This window comes from Hyaena hyaena, unplaced genomic scaffold (assembly GCF_003009895.1).
Source record: "Hyaena hyaena isolate Hyena2069 unplaced genomic scaffold, ASM300989v1 scaffold_166, whole genome shotgun sequence".
NCBI lineage: Eukaryota > Metazoa > Chordata > Mammalia > Carnivora > Hyaenidae > Hyaena > Hyaena hyaena.
The window spans coordinates 1724720-1738989 of NW_024080799.1; the positions used below are offsets into that span (position 1 = coordinate 1724720).

At 39.1% G+C, this 14270-nt stretch overlaps 1 protein-coding gene across 1 annotated transcript in view; it reads right to left on the reverse strand.

Moving 5' to 3' along the window:
- The window catches only part of KLF12 (Kruppel like factor 12), a 241689-nt gene extending 235143 nt beyond the window's left edge, over positions 1 to 6546 (reverse strand). The window contains exons 1-2 of the mRNA XM_039240081.1: positions 6541 to 6546; positions 5566 to 5655 (exon numbers count right to left, since the gene is read on the reverse strand). Coding sequence (XP_039096012.1) covers positions 5566 to 5655; positions 6541 to 6546 — 96 coding nt within the window. The remainder of the gene's footprint in view (positions 1 to 5565; positions 5656 to 6540) is intronic.
- Positions 6547 to 14270: the final 7724 nt, after the last annotated feature.

A 14270-nucleotide genomic window follows, 5' to 3' on the forward strand; every position in this document is an offset into this window, starting at 1 on the left:
CTCTCTGCCCTTTCCCCACTTGGGCTCGCTCACTCTTTCTCTCTCTCAAAAATAAACAGTAAAAAATTAAAAAAAAAAAAGAATTTCAAACATACACAAAATTAGGGAGAATGGTTACACGAGCGCCCTGTCATGCAGATTCAATAATGACTGAGTCCTGGCCAGTCTTGTCTCATCTTCCTCCCCATCCATTCTGCCCTCCCATTTCATTTGCAACAAATCCTGGACATCCAATCGTCTCACCTATAAATATATCAATAAGTTATCTCCGAAGTATACAAACCCACAATTCCTTTTTTTAAAAATACTACTGCCACACCAAAATATGGTATCATTTTGTGTCATTTTGTTTTAATTTTGGATTTCTGGCTTCATTATCCCATGTTTTTTACGTGATAAAATCTACCCAGAGTTAGAAATCTTCCTCCAGATATGCTTAAATAAAAATTCAAATAAAAATGAAATAAGGGTTCCAATTTAAGATTTACCTTAAATCATCTTTTCAAATTATAAATTAACCCAGATGTTTAATCCCTATTAAATACTACAGAAGAACTGCAGCTACTGAAACTTGAGGAAATGGTGCCCTTTTTATCCCTGCTTTTCTTCAAAGAGAGAGCATGTACTCAGCACCCACCACGTGCAGGCAGGCTCTCATGAGGCTGGGTGGTGGTTCACTTCACTTTCCAGAAGAGGAGAAATAGGTGGATGGAGACCAACAGGTGGATCAGACCATAGGCTGATGGAGCACGTGAACTCCGGTCTGTCCCTCTTTAAAGTCTATGCATTTCTACTTCTAGAGGGAGCTTCCTGTAGTGGTAGGATATGGGTAACAGTACGACTGTTCAACTCACAATGGAAAATGCTTTCTCTCCCTCCTGGCCTGTCACCAGAATCAGAGAATGTCAGATGGAAGTTGAGCAAGCTTCGTACACCCCCACTGTACAGATAAGGACATAGAGGCCTGGAGATATGAAGAAATTTGCTGATGCCTTTCGAGCTGGTAAGTTGCAAGGCCAGGAACAAAATCACATTTCATGTCTGTGACGCAGTACCCTTCCTCTGCCACCGCCTTATCTCTGGGTGGAATCGTTCCAGTCCTCTTCCTGCTTCAGTCCTTTGCTTAATAACATGTTAGAACATCCAAAGGCCGACAGCATTTGGGAAGCTCTTGTAACAGCAGGACACAAGCACCAAAGGTCACAGTCAAAGTCATTCCAACACTCCTTGCTGTGCCCCTGAAGTGTATCACAAGAGCACATGCCCTTCCCATGGACTGCTTAGCAGCGTGTGCTGTATTACCAACAAGCCCGGAGAAAACGGAAGTCACATTTCAAGAGCCTACGATAATAATCTACTTAGATGTCACAAAACTAAAGATGCAGGAGGCCGAGTATCCCAAGCAGAGGGAAGGCACCGACAATATGCTCCTCTATCTACCCAAGTTCACACGGCTGCAAGATGAAGACGATGCCACCTGTGAGCATGTATGTTTCCAATATTTCCAATTTTTATTTTTTTTGTTTGCAACAACCGGATGAAGTAGACAGAGCAGGTTTATAACAAGCTACTGACTGGTTCCCTAGTTCCTGACCATGCCAGTTCTAATCCCCAGACAAGGAAAGCATGCATTTCTGGAGCAATTATCATGTGCCAGGATCTACAAGAAAAATGTACGAAACAGTTCTTGTCCTCTAAGAGCTCACAATCTGATTGAACAGATGACCACAGTCACACAATATAAAACACACACACGTAAGAGCATGAGGCAAGGCAGCCAGAAATTTTCAGAGAAGAGAGAAAGCAGAGTGGCTAACCTAGGGGCCCGTTCCACAGTCTTTCTTCCCACTCTGCAATGTGGTCATCAGGTCCTGGATTCCTTGGAGGGGTGGGGGGAGATGTATAGAGCAGCTGGGAGCAGAAGACCTAAGGCACTATTTGTAGTCAGAGGGGAGAAAGGCATATGTGCCTTCTTGGTGAGCTGCTCAAACAGGAGGTTATGTGAAGTTGTTTATCTTTACAATGCCGTCTAGAGCCTGAACGGCAGACTTAACTTTTCTTCCCCAAGAGACTAGATGTTAAATGTCTTTAAAAAGTCTCAAAATTAGGTTTTCCAGAGTGACCGTGGAATCCAATCCTTGGCATCAAGCTCAGACTTTCTCATTCATTGTTGGGATGCAGAGATCACTTCCTATAACATATTTATTGTAACTTAATAGTTCATCTTTTTCAGAAGCCCATAATCACACATGTGATTATTTTAATTTCACCAAGGTTTACATTTTCCTATAAAGAATCAAACTTCAACCAGCTTTTAACAGCAAATGAGGAAAGAAACCTATAAGATGGAGGGGCTCCTATGTGGCTCAGCTGGTTATGCGTCCGACATCTGCTCAGGTTATGATCTCACGGTTCGTGGGTTTGAGCCCTGTGTCAGGCTCTGTGCAGACAGCTAGAGCCTGGAGACTGCTTTGGATTCTCTGTCTCCCTCTCTCTGTCCCTCACTTGCTCATGCTCTGTCTCTTTCTGTCTCAAAAATAAATACATTAAAAAAATTTAAAAAATAAGGAATCCTGTAAGATTGAAATAAAGAAATCTTTTTTTTTTTTTAATTTTTTTTTTTTTTTATGTTTTATTTATTTCTAGGAGAGAGAGAGACAGTGTGAGCAGGGGAGGGTCAGAGAGAGAGGGAGTCACAGACTGAAACAGGCTCCAGGCTCTGAGCTGGCAGTCAGCACAGAGCCCGACGCGGGGCTCGAACCCACGAACCGCGAGATCATGACCTAAGCGAAAGTCGGATGCTTAACCGACTAAGCCACCCAGGCGCCCCTGAAATAAAGAAATCTTTAGAATTCTAATATTCCTTATCTAAAAAGAGTTCTGATTCTGAAATTATACAACATATTACCCATCCCATTACCCCCAATTATAAACTCCAGCAAAATGACCAAATGTGAAGTTCACTAAAATCTAGTTTTATCTCTAACTTAAGAAGAATTGACGTACAGTATTACAAATGGCTAAAGACAAGTTATTGTTTTCCATAAATAATTAGGTCATAAGACATTCCATTAAACACTGTAGACTGCTTCTCTTCAAGCTTTACCATGAAAGAGAATGAAATTATATCTGCCACATATTTAAGAAATACATATAAAACTAAAGAAAATAACAAAATCAAGGTTTCCTTTCCCTTCCATGTACATTATCTAAATTAGGGTTAAAACACTAACATCAGCTCCATTCACAAGAAGGAAAATTGATTTTAATGAGTAGGCATTAAATAAAACCTATGAACCTACCATTTTCCCTGGCTCTATTTAAGGGCAGTAAATACTTTCCATAAATGATGTGGCCTGAGGTTCTTAGACATGCTGTAAAACCTCTGGAAATACTGGCTTTTGTTTCTTCTGCATCTAACTCTTTCAAACTTACCTTAAAACTGTAAATTGATAATACAGGAGAGAGAAACATCCTGATACCATCAAAGATTCCCAGAGCCCGTGACCACAATGCACCATCCCGGCTCTGACGAGTGGTCTCTGCCTGCCTTCTGTCCTTTTCTGCCTTCCTCCAACATGCATCACTTGAGTACCTTTACTGCTAGTCAAGTTGAAGAACATATTGTGAAATAAAACCAACAAAGTGGAATATGCCACTTTTTCCATTTTTCCATCAGCAATGAAAAAAGGTTATCCTCTGTGAATGAGATGCTATGGTCTGTGTGGTGTGTTAAACATGGGGTGTTAAACATGGGGTGTACAGAAATTTATTTTATGAAATTGGTGCTTATGCACTTAGACTAAGAAAACAGAAATCCCAAAGGATTTATTTCCTGTGTGGTGTTAAACAGCAAAGGTAAAAACTACTTAGTTTGGAGGATATAGAGTGTAGCTTATTGAATCAGGCTACAAAATCCAGGTGAACACAGGACTTCTTCCGAAGCTTTGTCTACAATGAACGAATGATATTAACAGCTGCCACACAATCTTTCTTTCGGGATGCTCCACTGCCTAAGTTTCAGGACAAACCCACATGAGTGGGTCATCACGTCATGCGCAGAACTGGGAAGGTGCATTATGGGTTGACATACTCCACCAAGTTCATTGCAGAGCTACTACAATGAACACTGAACATAAAGGTGAAATGATATCCCCTCCCATGATGGGGGTCTGTTCCAGACACAGGCTTAGAGTGAGGAAGAGAAATATACATTGAGAAACAGTACACCCAGCCCCACATTGCTCAGGAATGTGGAGGTTACTGGAGAAACCCTCTACATCCATACCAACTGGATCCCTCAGTTCTTCATTACGAAGTCCTTTTAATATTGAAGAGTATCCTAACCCCTCGAATGGGGTCCCACATGACTCATGCACAAAGATACTTAAAAGTAAAATTTTATGCACATTTGATATTTGTTCTGATTGTTCAATTACAAAATATTGCCAATGTTTTGCTTTTTCTGAATAGGAGATATATTAATAGGATCAAATATCTAATTTATGTACTTTTCATGGTTGTTTACACTGCCTCAGTGGTAATGGGTTAATAACACAGGTAGGCAGTGTGGACCGAGGCACAGGAGCAATGCTTTCTCACTTAAATACAAAACATGGTCAGCCGCTGCTGTTAGCAGTCATACTGCCCTTATAATTTTAACTTGTGAAGCTACAAATGTTAACAAGGATAAAATCACCTATGTCCTTTTAAAGATGTGCTCTTAAGTCTTCATGTTTTCACTAGCCTTAAATTAATTTGTCAATTTCACGATGTATCAATCCTTAACTAAACCTTCTTTTGCTTTTATGTGCATTTCAAACTCACTGACCTGTATTTCCTCAACTCTCTAGTACTCATCAAGTTTAAAAGGGTAAATACAAGTGTCAAAAGACAAATCAATCCGACAGTCACAGTCCCATACCTCTATTCTGTAATTTCCTCACTAAGAAAGAAACAAGCCATTTTGACATGGAGTTGATGGTCCCATCTTATTTTTTAATACTTCCTTCTTTGCTTTGGGTTTTTAATAGCTTTTCGAAACAGTCACTAATTTAAATAAATCCATATGGTTCATTTATTTATTTTATTTTATTTTATTTATTTTATTTTACCATGCATTTATTTTTGAGAGACAGACAGAACATGAACAGCAGAGGGGCAGAGAGAGAGGGAGACACAGAATCTGAAGCAGGCTCCAGGCTCCGAGCTGTCAGTACAAAGCCTGATGCAGGGCTCGAACTCACAGAGTGTGAGATCATGACCTGAGCCGAAGTCGGACGCTCAACCAACTGAGCCACCCAGGCGCCCCAGCCATATGGTTCTTATAAGATTGCTGTACTTTCCTAATTTTAGGAAGTTATCTTCTCCAGGTTAGTAATATTTGAGGTTGCAAATGGATGAGAATCAGTCCCTGGTGATTTTTACTCAAGAGAGAAAAGCACAGGCAAGTGCAAATCAGAAGCGTTCTGCAAACTTCAATAGTGTTCTGCAAACTTCCATATGTTCTGGAAATGACTGCCACTATCATAAAGAGAAGAGGGTGGGGCATCGTTGGAAACTTACCCCTTGTTCAGATTCCAAAAGCTCTGTTTTGACTCTGACTGACGGCATCCCATCAAGCATTAACATTCTGTTCTCAAAGGTGTTGATATTCTGAAAAGAAAAAAAGAGAGAGAGAAAGAGGGGGAGAGTCAGGTATAAAGCACTCAAAACAGGACATTGGTTAGAGTCTTCCTTCACTGTAGTACATTTAGTACGGCTAACCCAATTTTTTAACAATGAAGTATAATTAAATGAGAATAGCAGTATAACCAATTATCACCCCATTCGGAACTATCATTTCAAATAATGACCAAGAAGTTGAATTAATCAGTCTGATTCGCTGACCTCTGGGTTGGAGGTCAGACTATAATAAACTGGAGTAAAGAAACCTTAAAGTTAATATATATAGGGCTGGAGCAATTCATCACACTTCTGCAGTAGTGGAGGAAACAGAAGGCAAGCTTCCTTCTTCCTTAGTTCTGGAGGTTATATTGTGCAGAAATCCATGAAGGAGAAAACAGATTAAAAAATAATAACTATGTTCTCATATTATTATCAAAATCTACATATTTTTTAAAACAAGGTAATATAATTCTGGAGACTAAATTTTGGTATGGCAATTCAGATCAAATGAAAATTTCTAATATAACCACTCTAAAGATCTATTTCAAAAACAACTAATATAAATTTTGGATTGAGAATGAATTTTTAACCTGAAGTCGTAACCCAAAAATAGATAACAATTTGTTTTATGTTTGGGTGTATGTTTGGCTGAATCTACCACTTCTTTAAAGGAGAGCCTATTTCTATCTTGACTCAATAGATTTGCAAACAATATTTATGAAAACATTAAATCAAGGTTATTTTCTACTAATTTTCCTTGCTTTGGGGATTTTCTAAAGTCAATTATCTATGAAAAGAGTCAGAAAGACACTTACCAGTGCTTGCTTCAGGCCAAAATCATGTTTTAAAACATGTTTAGAATGTCAATTTTACCTTCATATCCTGCCCAAACTAAGAAAACAAAAATAACTAGATTTGAGTTTTTAGAATGATTTCTTTGCTCAATCACAGAATGTATGCACATGACACTAACACGGTCTCATGAAAAAAGAGATCTGTTTCTAAATATTTTGCCTACATGATGACAAAGGTTAATAGCATTTCTAAACCTGCAGGCTTCTGCCTTTCACAGAGCTGCTTTTCCATCAAATAGACAGTTAAATAAAAACAACTCCCACTTCAACAAATCATAAATGGTTTTATTACCAAATAACACCGACAGAGTGCAGTATAGTAAAGCTCTAATTACCTCTATTTCTTGCCACTCCTTTTTGTTTAAGAAAAAGAAGAAATAAAATGTATAGGGCCTCTTATCACAAATATTTGCTCTGAGACATCAACAGGAAGAAAAAGCAAATTTACTCTAGAGCTAACTAATGAGCATTTAAAAATTCCATGCTACCTAGCCTATCAGGTAATGAAAAGAAGAAAAACTGCTGTCATGTTCTTTTCTTAGAAATGTGCAATATTATTAAAACTGGCAGGATACATTTATTTTAAATCTGTGCTTTTGACTTGTCCATATTCTGTAGGCATTCTGCATCCTAATAGCTCAGAGCCATGGTATCCCCGGCAAGCTCAGTTAATTTGTTCCAAGCCTGAAATCCTTTCACGGAGGCTGGTGAGCTGTTTACACATCAGGCATGGATCTCAAATCCTAATGTGCCACTTGCTTCCGTGGATGGAAACAGCCAGATTGGCTTGCAACCATCCGGGCTTCAAGGAAGCCTTCCCGCAGCCCTCAGTGCCCCTGCCCTTCACAGCAGCCAGAAACCTACCCTAACAAAGCATCCCCTAGGCTGTTTGCTTGGTGGACAATGAAGAATGAGTTGATATTGCTTCCTACCCGGGAGGAGGTCCTGCCCAGACGAAAAGGGAAGAAGATACGCCTTGCAAAGCCAGGGAAAAGACAAAGAGTGATTCTGGAAAGACAGGTTTAATGAACTGTTGGAATCTGATTAGAGGCTAATGTCCCTTTTAGTGCTTTGTACCAATTTACAGCTGATATACTTTAACCATGCTCCTCACAGGCTGTGATAAACTCATTAGTTTAAAAAATGCAAGCTAACCAGAGTCTTTGAAGTTAAAAACTGATAAATCATGAAAACCTGACTGGGCCCATGTTCCATTTAGCCCATTTAAATATCACTGTATTTTCATGATTTTTTAATTGTTATGCTTGAATAATTCTACACGTGTTAAAGACATGATGTACATTTGAGTTTCACAGAAAAGTGGAAAAATAAAACCTATCGAAAGTTTTTTAAGAAATTAAGTTTTCCCTGGACATAATTCTCTTTCTGTGATTTTCCGGGATCATCCACTGCCACGATCATAATAAACACCATAAATAACCATGTTCACAGTTGAAAAATCAATCATTAACTATTAAGCTCAACTAGTGCAGATTCAATCTATATATATGCCCAAAAGCAAGACTGTAAATATTTATAAAGCATATTAATCTCTACATTCATGATTCTAACCCTACTTAGAATAATCATAGGCACTGAGCATCCTACCATATTCCAGCCCATCCCAGAAAGGGTATGGTTTTTATAAGGCACATGGTGATTGTACAGTACAGAGGATAGAGTATCTGAAACAAAATATTAATAGACTTATCTCTCTAAGCTAAAATCAGATACATACCATCTCAGCTGACTGTAGACTTTAAATATGCAATAAACTAGAATAATTTGAAATTGCTGTCAAACCTATCTTGCCATGATCTTAATCAAAACACATTTGCTGTGGAATCAATAGCTCAATTGATTCCCAAGAGGTAAATAAAATTACACAGTCATCAATTTTAGTAACATGGTACTCTTCATACATTTTAATATTATAAAACCCTACGTAATTTATACACATGTGTGTATACATGCATATATACAGGGACACACATACGCATATACACTTAAATTACTTGTTCCGTCTGAGTACATTTTATTAATTAAAGCAAAAGTTACCATCAGATTTATTAGCTGGCTGTTGACCAATTACATGTGCGCTGAATGAGAATGGTATCTGAACCTTCCTGTTTGCAAAATAACATTTGCAACACAGAAGTCCAGCTGACGGCAGCTTTCCTAGTCCAACCAGTACAAGCACAACCTTCAGTGATCCTAACATCTCAAAATATTTTGAATGGAATGTGCAGGAAATGGAGACTGATGCTCAGGGATCATCTCATAAAAACACAAAATGGGGAAGTAACTTTCCCAAGACAACTGCTACCATCTATCTGCCCTCCTACCCCCAAAATGCAAGTCTTTTCTTCTCCTCCTCCTGACTGTGGGTCATCCAGCTCTTTGGAGAAAACACAACTGTATTATCACAACCTCAAAACCTGTGCTGAAACACCAGAGAATCAGTGAACTGCTCTTGTTTTTTATACGTAAGGATCAACAAACCTAAGAAATTAGAACTACACTCGGCCAACAGTTTCAGATATCTAACGCTATGCAACAAACCACGTTGTAGCATAAAAAGATGACCACTTTAGTATTATCTTGGTAACAACATAAAATAACACATGATATTTGCATATTTATTAAGGATGAGGATGAGGCCTTGTACTGAGATACTCATTTATTCCTTAGAGTAACACCAGAGGTCAAGGCTTATTATCTGAAGATGAAGCATCTAAGACACAAGGAGGTTACACTGTCCAAGGTCAGCTCCCCCATACTTTCTCGGTCCCACCCCAACCCCAGCCCCGCTCTGTTTCTCACTCTCAGGAGCTCTGGAATCTCAGATCAGAGCTCCTCTCAAGAGGGAGTTGATTTAGTGAGTGCTCTGAATGTGCAACTTCTGGTCACTGAGGAGAATCAACATTTGGGAAAATATCAATAAAAGGTCAAATAAAACCATGGTTTCCAAGCTATTTCCTTTTTTTCTTTCTTTAAACTTTCAACATATTTTCTTGGCTTTATGACATTATACATCCTATCTTAGAAATATCTCATAATTAATTTAGCAAGTCAATCCCATCCTGATTTCTACATCCAGAAAAATCTATGGTAATCTCATCTGCTACCTAGTGTTTTGAAAATATTCATATACCCTGGGTGGCTCATTTACTATTTTCACAAGAGTTTCGTGTACTTGGATGATACAAAAACTTCATCTCTTACACTGGACGCTCAAGAGAGATACATATGCGCATCACATTTAATTTATAATTGCTTAGGTTAACTGTAAAAGTATATTTCTCTAGTTCACATATCCCCACAATGATTAACCAATTTGATACAGGGCATATGCATAATCAAAGTACCTCAAAAAATGGTACAAAATAAACATCAGTTCAAACCTACTTTGACATTCTGTCCCAGCCTTGTGTCTTTCACAGCTTTGCAGCACGGGAGATCGGACATCACATTGATAACCACAGTGGCAGAACTATGTGCTAAACCAGAGACCGACTGGAATCTCAAATGAAATCCCCTTCTGTGATTTCAATGATCCATAGACACATGATTCCAAAATACCGGTCTTTAGTTTTATAAACAAAACCCCTCCATAAATACCTCACATTGAACCACAGAATTATGTCTCTCATAAGGACTGGTAAAACTGTACTTGCAGGAACTTCTATTTTCCTGAGATCAAAGATCATTCTGTTTCCTATGTTGGCAAAGTGCTAAATTACCACAACAATGCAGTGCACACTGGTACTTTAAAAATGTCAGCTGAGATTTCAAATAACACTCCCCCCACCCAGCATTAATACAAAGTGTAGGAGAATGTTATTTTCGTCATTCATATTGTGAAGACCTGCACAGACCTGGGGGCTGTGAGTTAGCCAAATCTCTCCATCAACGTGCAGTGAGGGTCTCTGCCACGCCAAAGTCTCTTCATTCCATCCATGCCACACCTGTGAATCACGAGGTACTTTGGCAAGTAACAAGGGTAACCCAAAGACTGCAGAACAGGTACCAGGTAACATTCCAGGGCAATATCATGGCAAGAGAAGTGCAAACCCACCACCAACTCCCCAGGAAAGGGAGAGGGGAGGACAAAACTTCAGTGTAGCTGGGCAGGTGTTACCATTGCAGGGAGAGATCTACCGTGCAGGGGCAGGTATCCGGCTATCAGGTTAGGTGCACAAGTAGTCCCGATGTCACGTAAAGATAAAAGAGGTACTCAGCTATAAAAAGGAAGGAAACTGCCACTTGCAACAACACAGATAAACCCTGAGGATGTCATGCCGAATGAAGTAAGTCAGAGAAAGGCAACTATCAAAAAATCTTGCTTATGCACGAAAGAGAGAGAGAGAGAGAAAGAGAGAGAGAAAGAGAGAGAGAAAAAAAGAGAGAGAGAGAGACAGACAGAGAGAGAGAGAGAGAGAGAAAGAAAGGAAGGAAGGAAGGAAGGAAGGAAGGAAGGAAGGAAGGAAGGAAGGAAGGAAGGAAAGAAAGAAGGAAAGAAGGAAGGAAGAAAGAACGAACTCATAGATACAACAGACTGGCGGCTGCCAGAGGCAGGGTATGTGTGTAGTGGGGGAAGGTGGTCAAAAGGTGCAAACTTCCAGTTACAAAACAAGTAAGTCACAGGGATGTAATACACAGCAGAGTGACTATATTTAATATTCCATATTCCATATTTGAAGACTGTGATGAGAATGGATGTTAGAAGTTCTCATCACACACACAAAAAAATTTGCTATGTAAGATGATGGATGCTAACTAGACCTACTGTGATCTTTTCACAGTACAGGGTCAGAGAGATTACGGAATCTGCCCCAGATGATGAAAATGGCAAACAGTCTAACTGGGGCAAAGTCTACTTTCCATTGCTTCCAGGGAGAGAGAGCCTCACCTGCTGAGTACTCCCGCATGCAAAGCTGTATGAGCCCAGGGCAACCCAAGCCACGCTGGCTCCTGTGCTTCTAACAAAAGGCTGGAACCAGGGCTGACGTGGGACCATCGGAGCAGAGGCAGGCTGATGAGAGGTGCACTGAAGGCAAACAGTATTAAGACCAGTTCCAGTCCAAAGTCCTTACCCTGTACCCGCACCTTACCTGCACCTCTACGGGAGGTACCGCTATTTGTCCAATGTGCTTCACACCCACCACCCAATCCCATTTTATACCATTCTGCTCAAGCTACATTTCAACTATGTCAAATGTTGGGCTCTCTAATGTCAGCATGCAGCCCACTTTGGATCTTGTATCCGCTTCCCCTCCCTCTCCCCCACTCAGGTGCACAAGCACACTCTCTCAAGAATAAACACCTTTTAAAAAGGCTCTCTCGTCTGGACCTTTGTGTCTTCTTTTCCACCTTTATATCCATCATTACCTGAGAAATTCTTGATTTGCTATTACACTAGAGTGTAAGTTCCAGAAAGAGCACGACTTTTATCTTTTTGTTCATAACCGTATCTCTACCTCCAGACTTTTAACTGTGTCTAAGAGGTAGTATGTGCTCAGTAAATATTTGCTGGGCTAATGAAAAGAATAAATACAGGCGGGCTTAAGGTCAATTCATTCTCCTGGGTCTAGCTGCTGAGGTGATAACTGATTTGTTGACAGATGAGAAGAAAAGGATAAGCACAACGTTAGGGATATAAAATGCCCCCACGTGTATGAAGAATGGTGTGGCTTTTGGTGTGGCTGGAACACACTGCTTATCAGAAGAAAAACTGGAGAGGCGATCAGGTAGGTACTTTGGGTCAGGTGATAAAGGGCCTTATACATTATGGTGTCTTCATCTATTCATGAAAACGTGCTTCTTTACTGCCATTATATGCTAGCCACTAGGGGCCTAAGTGAACAAGACAGAAAAGCTCCCGAAGAAATGTATTTGGGCAACATGTGACGGAGAGTTGAGAAAGCTTATTATGCAAAACATAGTGTATCTAAGCTTTGTGTTTAGAAAGACAGCATTAAGATTAATTTCGAAGATGCCCTATACACATATAGGACTTTATGCAGAAAGAAGAGGCAGTTCATACACTACCCCAGCAGGCCAGGGGGGAGGTGGTCAGGGCTTGATTGATGGCCGTAACAACGGGAAGAGAGGGGAGGAAAAATGTTTGAGAAACAGTTCACTGGTAGAATGAAGCACTTTTGATGACTGACAAGGAGGAAGTGTGGTGATGAAACAGTGCGAGAGGGAGTGTCAAGGATGGCACTGATTTCTGTAGACTGTTCACGAAGGTTAAGGCAGGAAATCTATCAGGAAAAGCCAACCGTGTCATATATTCCTAGAATATCCCTTAAAGGACCTACTACACTCTGGGATACATGAATAAGTCGGTATATCATTTAATTTCAACATATTTTTTTGCGTACTCAAGATCTGATACACACAGAGGAAGATTTCTCTTAAACAGATTATGTTCAAATCTTATAAAAGATACATAAAGTCAGATTTATCCAAACTTAGAAACACAGGTTTGGATGAAATAAAGCAAACACATATCATTTTATTAGCTATATATTCAAAGCAAGAACTCTGCTTTTACTAACATTGTCTCCAGGATTTGTAAAGTTTTACAGACTTCTGTGATTACTGAAACTTAAAAAAAAAAAAAAAGGGACAGATATTTGCCAAAAGGACTGTACATTAAAATATTCACCAGCCATTACCCATTATGAAAATCGTGTGGATAATAATGAAAACACATCCAGAACACTGACTGGATTATGTAATGAAATAACAACACTGGTCTGTGCCTAGAGAAAATGAAGATTACTATCAAGTATTAAGTCATTTATTTTCTGAAGGAAACAAAGCAAATGACTATTGACCTATACTTCCACCTTTCCCGGTCTACAATGATGTCAAAAGGCTCCTTATCAAGTCCAAATGGATTATCTTATTAAAACATGGGCTTGTTGAGTGTTTGTCTCCTGCATAGCCTGAAGAAACAGTACTGAAGAGTTTGGAATAAGTCAAAGAATTGTGAGGAGAATCAAAAATCCAAGTTAATTTTTTTTTATGACTATTCTAATGAACACAAAAAGAGAAAGCTTGGCCTTAGGGTTCTCCTCCATGGCCAGATAAATGTGTAAACTGCAAACAAGTAACCTAGGTTTTGTCTTTTTCTAAAGAATCTATATTCACTCCCTTATTATTTGATACTTTAAACATTTAGTTAAGATTTTATACCAAATATGATATTACTTGAAAACCCTAGGCACAATGTTGATTCTTAACACACGTTTCAAAAAAGGGTAGAAAAAAAGGAATTTTACAGGTTATTTCATCCAAGAAAGATTGTCAAACCATGTAAAAGCACTGTACAGCATTAGCCATGTTATTAAAAAATGTAGTGAAAGTAATTGTTATTAAAAGATTGTATCAATAATAATGAAGCTGCAATAGTTTGCATTGTCTGGCCAGCCATGTTAGATATATCACAAAGTGGCCATGCATTTCCTCTCTTTTCTGCCCCCCCTCCCCAATACTCTGGATCCTGGGAATGCAGTGAAGGCATTACTGGCTGACTGCAAAATGCACAGACTCAACTCAAAATGTAATCTGTCAGTTTCCAGGTATATTTACCTCTAGCTATGATTATTCCAGATTTTCCAAATGATGTCTTCAGGTATAGTAATTAAATTTTATGTATAATCCAAATCCTGTCCTAAATCAACATTGTTATTAACAATATCTACTTCCATTTTATCTCAATACCATCTCCAAGAATTT